The sequence below is a fragment of the Microtus ochrogaster genome, chromosome 1 (assembly GCF_000317375.1).
Source record: "Microtus ochrogaster isolate Prairie Vole_2 chromosome 1, MicOch1.0, whole genome shotgun sequence".
Classification (NCBI taxonomy): domain Eukaryota; kingdom Metazoa; phylum Chordata; class Mammalia; order Rodentia; family Cricetidae; genus Microtus; species Microtus ochrogaster.
This window is the reverse complement of record NC_022009.1, coordinates 48,339,631-48,348,164: the sequence shown is the minus strand read 5'-3', so window position 1 is coordinate 48,348,164 and position 8,534 is coordinate 48,339,631. Positions and strand designations below refer to the sequence as shown.

At 56.7% G+C, this 8,534-nt stretch overlaps 1 protein-coding gene across 1 annotated transcript in view; it reads left to right on the top strand.

Moving 5' to 3' along the window:
• The first annotated feature begins 200 nt into the window (after positions 1-200).
• Akt1 (AKT serine/threonine kinase 1) overlaps positions 201-8,534 on the top strand; it is a 20,269-nt gene continuing 11,935 nt past the window's right edge. Inside the window, exons 1-2 of the mRNA XM_005343612.3 lie at positions 201-294; positions 2,325-2,460. Coding sequence (XP_005343669.1) covers positions 2,415-2,460 — 46 coding nt within the window. The 5' untranslated portion in view covers positions 201-294; positions 2,325-2,414. The remainder of the gene's footprint in view (positions 295-2,324; positions 2,461-8,534) is intronic.

Genomic DNA, 8,534 nt, shown 5'->3' with positions numbered 1-8,534 from the left:
GAGTGCCCGCGCCGCGCCCTGTTCCGGTCCGCGGCCACCCCGCTTTGTTCCCGGCCGCGCCGAGCCGCGCCTCCGAACAGAGCAGGAAGTGGCCGAACGGAGGCCTGGGCGGGGAGCGCGGGGCCGGGCTGATCGCGCAGGAGGCCCACGCCGGCGAGGGTGCGGGCGGCCGCCGCGTGACCTTGGGTGGCCGCCCCGCCGGGCCAGGCCACGGGAGAGGGGCCTTGTTAGCGTGCGCAGTGGGGGCCGGTGCGCCCCGGGGCCTGGGGCTGTCTGGGCACTCGGCCGGCGAGGGTAGGAGAAAGGCTCGCCCCGCGGCCTGCGTGTGGTGGGAGGGCCCTGGGAAGGAGAACTCATTTCCCACGGACAGAAAGTTGTGCGCGGTGGCACTGTGCCCTGGCGCGCGGTGGGCACTGTGCCCAGGCTAGCCCACAAAGGACTGCTAGCCCTCCTGGGCCCGGAAAGTGCTTCCTGGACTAGGTAGTTTCTGGAGGTGCTGGGGCCTGGAGGACGCGTGGGCAGGAATCACAGTATCTGGGATTCAGGATACTGGTTGAGCTGATGGATTTGTCTAAAGAGGACTGATTTTTGAGTTAGGTTGTGGTGGCTCTGCTCCGTGGCCAGACTCTCCTCCCCCTGGCCCCTGGTCTTGCTCCAGTGGCTAGCCTTGACTGCTTAGAACCACCACTCAAGTGAAGGGCAAATCGCCTTGGAGGGGCCCCAGCTGTGTGTGTGGGCCCGGTGTCCCAGAGGGGCTGAACTCTTAAGACTTAACAATAGCAACCATGTGCCCTTAGAGCAAGGCCCTCCAGGGGCACAGAGGGAAGAAGGTCCCATGCTCAGGGCTGCTTGATGTGGACATTGGTTAACATTGCCGCGTCTCTTCACTCCATGCATATAAATTTATTTTTACAGGGCGCTGGACAGCTGACTGTCATCAGCAGACCTTGGGTCTGGGTGGGGGTGGGGGGCATCCAGAGAGAGGTCTTGCAGTTCTACCCTCTGCCTCCAGGCCACACCCACTGTGACAGCCATCACCTGGGGTTCCTTTTTGGCTGTCTTTTTCATCCTGGCTCTCCATTGCTGTCTGCTTGCTGAGGGAGGGGTGGGTGCTTTCTTTCTTGGGTCAGGTATTTGGCATTTGACACATGGCAGCGAGGCCTTCCTTTTGTCACATTTAGCTTCAGTCAAGGCAAAGTAACAGTGACTCTGGGTGCTGGATTGTGCCTTCTAGGCTAAAGAAGTCCTTAGGGCGTTGTCTGGGTCTGCTGCAGTAGACCCGAGCTGGCATCTCTTCCACACTGACCTGGTCTTTTCCTGGGCCTTTCCCAGGACCCAGGTGGAGGGACCTCACCGGTTCTCTGGTAAAGGAGTGCCGAATGCAGTTCCCAGAGTGCGCAGACTTGGCGGTTAAGACTGGGGCTTGAGAGATGCCCAGGAGATCCTCCAGCCTAGAAGCAGTGGTGCGGGAACTTTGCAAGATGAGCTGGCCAAGTGTGCTTCGACACAGGCTAGCTGGTGGGCCACTGTAGGACCCTAGGCCTTGTATGTTGCCTGCCCCATGTGTGGGCTGAATGCTGTAACTGGCTGTAACTGCTCTGCCCTGAGTGCTCCTTAACTGCTCGCTGTCTAGACGTCTCTTTGTCCCTGGTTAGAGTGAAGGCTAGGCAAAACCACAGATGCCCAGTACACCTTAGCCCGATGAGTGAGGCGGCTTCAGAGGAGCAGGGACCTGTTTTTGAGAGAGTCTGGGGTTTTACTGGAGCAGGTTTTGCGTGTTGCCCTGAAGGAAAGACTGTCTGAATTGCCTGCTCTGCCTGGAGCCTTTACAGTGTTTACATTCCTTTGTTCCTAATCCGAGCAGGTAGGAACCCTGTGTTCTGCATTAGCCTCCTCGACTAGAGGGTGATGAGAATGCAGGACGAGGATAGTGAACAAGCACCCCTTGCTAGTATGGGGCAACGCAGAAGCAGTCAGGGCTGGCTGCCTGGAGGAGGTGGACTGTTTGCTGGGTAGCAGATCCTGCAAGCTGACTGTCAGGAAAGGCCTTCTAGGGATACAGTGTTTCAGCAGAGGCCAGGAGGGTAGGGGTGGGCCTTAGCCCTGCATCCTAGACTGTCATGCCTGGCTTTGGGTGCGGCGGCTATGGAGGTGGGTCTCACACAGCAGTGTTTTGAGATAAATCAGGACACTGGCAGGGTAAAGGTGAAGAGGGAACCAGGGCCAGAGAGGGGTAGGCCCCATGAGGGGGCGTGGGTAATGGGGGTCGTCTGGAACTCACTAAAGCTGGATTCTGCCTCATATGCTTTCTTGACTTCTTCTAGACGCTGCGGCCAGGCCAGCTGGGCTCAGCCTGCTGAGAAGACACTCTGAGCATCCCTGGGTTACCCCAGTCTGTGGGGGCCACGGATACCATGAACGACGTAGCCATTGTGAAGGAGGGCTGGCTGCACAAACGAGGTCAGTGCCTGTGCGTAGCAGGAGCAGGGCTGGGCCTGGGTCTGCCCAGCTCTTGGGTGTAGAACTTGAGGGAGGAGCTATACTGCCCTAGCTGGCAACTTTGTGGCCATATCCAAGAGTACTTGCTGTGTCGAGGCCTGCTCAAGAGTGGCACCTCCCCACCATGGGGCTTTAGGTCGGCCTCAGGAGGAGTGTGCAGGCCCAGCTTTTCCCATAGTATGGAGGTCATGGCCTCCTCCTGGGGCCTCTTGGCCAGAGGCTGAGGCCCTGTGCAGGGCTTGCTTTGAGCGGCTTGGGGGTGGGGCCGACTGCTTCAGCCTCATTCCTGGCTTTCCTGGAAGGCAGCAAGGACATGGCTACTGTTCCAGGGCTGGCAGGCTGGTAGCCTGGGCACTGCCCAAGGGCTCATGAGGGCAGGCAGGGCAGGGTTGCTCCGCTTGGCCCTGTGCCCATCTCAGTCCTGGATTCCTGAAGTGAGGGGGCTCCTCATCAGCAGAGGCCCAGCAGGGGCATGCTAGCATCAGAACTGAAGAGCTAACTGGCTCTTCCTAGGCCAGGGCCCCTCACGGTCCAGCTTACCCACCAGCCCCTTCCTGCCAGCAGTGAGTTTCAAAGCTGGTTCCCCAGGACAGTCACTTGCTCTTTCTCCAGGGCGGGCATCTCAGCCCCTCCTGACTTCCTCTTCCTGCAGACCTGCTCCCACCGGAAGTTCTTGTGATCCTTGCCAATGCGAGTCACCCCTCCCATTCCTCCTTCTGGCTCTCTAGCAGAGGGAATTGTGATCTTGGTGGGTGGAGGAGAACGCAGACACAGAAGACGGGGAGTGGGGACAGAAGTTGGTGTTAGGACATGAGATGCGGGATAGACAGAGCTCTGGCAGAACAGGCCTGAGAGCCTCAGGCACTAAGAGGTGGGGGAGGTTTTCTGGATGGAGACTCAGGAGGACTCAAGCAGCCATGGAAGATGTGGTCAGCTGTTGAGAGGTCTCATTATGGCAGCTACTGGGAAGAATCTGACCTGTGCCGCTCATCTGGCTCCAGTCTGTCCCGCCCCCACCTGCCTTCCTGTCTCCCCAGGGCCTCCTTCCCTGGCCCCCTAGGAGTCCTGCCTGGTGAGCTCAGCTCCTGGGCTCATGTTCTACTGTCTGCCCCACCTGTCAGTCTTCTTTGGAAGTGGGGCTCATCCCCTTTGGCTCTTGTTTCTCCTCTACCCTGGCCACACACAGCTTATTTCATGGACAAATGGATATGTATGGCTGTTAGAGTTAGGGCCAGTCTTGCCGGGCCTCAAGTTACTGGTACATTCTCCAGGCAGGAACCCTTCTGAGGCCTAAGGGGTGTTGTATTGCTCCTTATGGCTGAGCCTTCTGAGGGGGCCAGGTGGGACAGGACATCAGGCCCTGTGGGTATCCAGAGGCTGTGTTTGAACCTGATTTGGCAGCTGTGTCATCGTGCCTCTCCAGGAGAAGGTCATTGAGTTCCTTAGGCCTTGATTTCCACATTTATGGCATGAAAATGGTGGTGAGTGGGTGGGGAGGAGACTGTTATCTGTGGGATGGCCCAACTAGACATGACACCTACCCTGTGGAATGGACAGGGAACACCTGTCTGGGGTAGGAGCTTCCCACCCTCAGCAGCCTCTGGGGACAGCTGCCTGGTGACCAGCCTCAGGCCATTCTCGTGGTCCCTTATCCTCCTCTAGCTCCAGCCCAGGTAGTAAGGGCTCTGATGGGGATGATGACATCCATATTGTCATTCCTGCTCTGGGTTCTCCTACTGTGTCCTGCTCTGGCCCAGCCTCATCCCACTGCTTGGCCTACTGCTGCTTGCTGGGAAAAACCTGTCTTGGTGACCGTTATTTCTCCCTTCTGAACACCCTTAGCTATATATGTTATGGGCTCCAACTCATACCTGCATCATTGGTTTGGGATTCTAGCTCTCTCCCTGTCTTGAGTTGAAGCCAGAACAAGTTAGTTAGGTCAACCTCTAACCTGAGGCCACTCTGACCTGGCTGGGGTAGGCAGGGAAGAAAGGCTACTACAATTGTCCCTCAGTTTCCCAGGATCTCTTGCACACCTGGGTACTCCCTTCCCCCCCATATCTTCTACTTTGTTGGCTCTGTAGGTTAGAGTACTTCTGACTGGTAATTGAACTCATCTGTTAGGTCTCCCATGTCCAGCAAGGGACTTGGAGAACATACATTGGTTCTCAGCTAAACTCCCAAGCTCCCCATGGGCTGGCCATGCTTTCAGGGCTATTTGGGCATATAGAGAGGATGTTCCTCCCCCTCATTCCGTATCTACAGAGATACCAGGTCCAGGTTTCTCCTACTCCATGGGAGTTCACCCCTCAAGAAGAGTTCCCAAACTACTTCTTGGGAGCTTTATTTGTGTCCTGGACCAGAGGGTGCCCAGCCAAGTGCCCAGTGCCAGAGCAGACATTCTAACTATTGATCTGCAGCTGGACCTGAAAGCCTCTGGGTGTCCTGCAAGGGGCCCATAGACCTATGGAAGGCAGTGGGCTTGAACTAAAGATGAGCGGGCAGCAAGGTCACTGGTCTGATGAGCAGGTGGATGGGCAGTGAGGATGGCAGCATCACCCAAGAGAGTGGACAGGCCAGGACTCAGTACTGGTCACATGTCCCCAGTTGCAGAAATTTGGGGGTCAGTGAACTCTGACAGTGATTTGATAGCCAATCTGGTGTTAAATTGCAGGTGGCTGAACTTTTGTGACCTCTGATTTCAGTCCTCAGCTTGCAAATGAGCTCTGTACTGAGGCCACAGACTTATCTGTGTTACCCTTTTGGGTTGTTCCCCCAAATCCCCAATACCTGCTGGGCTGTGTGCAGAGAAACTGTCCTATAGCCATCTACTTGGTCAGGTTAGTCATTGTTGTGTCCCCCAGTCCATAGCAGGTGGCTGGAACAGGTGGGTCAGGAGAGGACACTGACACAGTAGATGGAGGGACTGTTGGGAGTAGGTAGCATATACCTGCTGCAGGGCCAACTTGTAGGCTCACCCACTCAGCAAACTGGTAGTTGAGGGGCCCAGTGGGGTAGGGACCATCTAGCTGTCAATGCCTTTCAGGTAGAGGAGGTTCAGATAGGGGTAGAGAGAAGCTGGAATATGGTATAGGGCTCTCTGGCTTTGGGTCTGGATCAGTGAGTGCTGAACTCATGATTTCTGGGGAGAGTCAGTGGTCCTGAGCCTAGTGGGCAGGTTAGTATTTAGGAACAGGAGTTGTGCTTGTGGGGGGGGGGCTTAGCCTGAGAGAGGTGAGCATGTGGCACCCGCTAGAGAACTGGACAGAGGGTGGCAGCTGAATGCTCTGGGCCCACCCCTGGAGGGACAGTCCACTGTAGTGTGTGGCTGTGGCTGAGTCTTGGCTGGTGCTGGGCTGAGTTTCCTGTTTTGTGAGCATGTTGAGTTCTCCCTTAAAACCAAACAACAAAAGAGGAAGCTGGGCGGCCTTCCACTGGGGTGTGAGGGGTCACTGCTGGCCCAACCTGGTGATTCCGGAGTGGGCAGCACTTCTCTTGCTTCCCGATCACTGTCCTCTAGTTGGAATTGTCTCTGTGGGGCTAAACCACGTGGAGGTCCCAAGGAGGTGGGGAAATGTGTGGATATGGGACTCCACTGAGCTGCTGGGCCTGGGACAGCTTTTTTGCCCTGCCAGTTCTGCAGGGTGGCAGAGTGTCCTGTACAGAGGAACACTGAGCCCTAGGAGGAGAGGGGGTGCTACATGGATGGGCAGAGCCATGAACTCTTGCCTCTGCTAGGAGAAGCTCGAGTGGTTGCATCAGGCTGGTTCCTAGAAGTTCCATGGGTAGCAGGGAGAACTGTCCTGTTCTTGGCTAGCAGTTCTCTCTGCCCAGTCACACCCGGGCCAGGCCCAAAGCCAGCACCAACCCTTAGGCCCTCCTGTAATAGTAGTTGAGACTGTCCTAGCCACCCCACTATGGCTGGTGTTTCACCCACACCCAGCACTTCCTCAGAAGAGCCTTCCCAGCCAAGACCTAGGCCCAACCCAGGCAGGTGGATGGAGGAGCAACCAGTAGCCCCTCAGTGCTCTCTTCTGATGCCCAGGGACCTGTCCTTTGCCTGCTTCTCCCCACTCCCACCTCATTCCTTCAGTAGTTGTTTTTGGAGATAGGGTCTTACTTTGCAGCATAGATTGGTCTGAACTCGCATGAGTTCCCCACCTCACCCTTTTGGGCTCTTGGCATAGGACTTAGGAGGTAGTGGTCCCTAAGACACTGTTTTAGAGAAGGCTTCCTGCCCTTGGCCAGGGTCCGGCTGGTCCTTGTAGTCTCTGTTATCTGTGGGGTGAAGGCAAGGCTGGGGCTGGCTCTGTTTCCCAGCACAGCCTTTCTGCTCTGTCTGAATGCTTCCCCCCTTTTTAAGTATGTGTGTGTGTGTCTGTATGCATGCACACACACACACGCACAGGGGAGGAGCGCTCACATGTGCTACAATATACATATGTTCTGAGGATACCTTGTGATGTGGATCGAGGGATCAAACTTGAGTCATCAGGCTTGAGGACAAGTGCTCTTACCTGCTAAGCCATCTTATAGAACTGTCTGGGCTTCTTGGGCTATGCCACAGATGAGGTAGAGAGGGAGGAAGATGGGTAACAGGAGGGCACAGCTTTTGGACTCAGCATAGGAACAGTGTGGGGTCTCTCAGCTGTGTCGTGTGTCTGGGGAAGTAGGATGGCAGCTGTGGTGTTGGACTGGCATAGAGATCTAAGAGCCAGGCAACAGGACAGAGGCTCCATGGCTTGCACAAAGACTGTGGGACTAAGCTGAATGGGAAGATCTGAGTGGTCCAGGAGGCTCGGCATGTGTTGGATGTATGGCAGGGTGAGACTCTAGACTGGCCTTTTCTGGTCCAGGGAGGGTGGGGGCAGTGCTGTGGAGGAGGTAGGCATGTACACCAAATACTCCCTGTGACTCAGGGAGGGGATCAGAGGTGGCAGTTGTGGGGAAGTGCCATAGACACCCAGTGGGTTCTAGGAGGCTGGAGACCTGGGCACCACCATGTGAAGTAGACCCCGGAGCAGCAGGCAGGCACATGGAGTCCGTCACCACGTTTGTGAGGCGCTGTGGTTGGGTAGTTGCTTGTATCTTGGCCATTCTCAGCGGGCGCCTGCCTGTGACAGTTTGTCCTGGCAGACCCACAGCTCTGCTTACTTTCGGCCTTGCTGTGACCTCTAGAGCCCCTTTGTCTCCTCAGCTTCTCCAGAGAGCTAGTGGGTACAGCCCTACCTCCTCCTAGAGATTTTAATGTTGTGGGCTATGGGGCTCAGTGGAGGGCCAGCCTTCTGCAGGCCCAGACTGGCCACTGGTCCCCGCCCTGTGAGACCCACATGAGCGCTCCTCTCAGAAAGGTAGGGCCCGTGGTGTACCTGGTGACACCAGACCTGGAGTCTCACCCTTCCACCCCTGCCTTTGCCCAGCTCTTGCTCATTGAGTCTGTTGGGGGGGGGGTGTCCAGAGACATGGAACCCAGGGCCTTCAGGGAGGCCTGGGAGGCTGTTGGTGATGACCTTGCCAGCTGCTGACCACCCACTGCCCAGAAGGCAGCAAGAGCTGGGCTAGCGGCCCCAGTGGGCTGCTATTAGCAGACCGCTTGCTCAATGTGCTGGAGAAGGTAAATGGGCACCCGGCAGCTGTCGGTGGGATGGATGTGCTGGCGGTGGGGGACGTTTGGTCGCTGCTGTCAGCTGGCGCCTGCTCCCCAGGCCTGCTGGGGCTCACTTTGCTGTGGAGAAACAGCTCGGTGCCGCCTGGCGCCTTGCCAGCTGCCGCCTGCCACTGCCACTGCAGCAAAGTGTTTACCCAGCATATCCAGCAGTTCCCCAAGAACCAGGGACTTGGAGAAAATGCTTACAGTGATCAGGGACCAGGCCAGTATCAGAGGACTCTAGTTGTGCCTAGGACATTGGTGACCCTAGGATGTGTCTGGAAGTATAGGTCATGACCTTGGCTCTTATGTTGCCCTGTTAGAGTGCTCTGCTGTTGGGGGCCAAGCAGGGGAAGCCTCTTGTGGAGGTACTGTGTTAAGACCAACA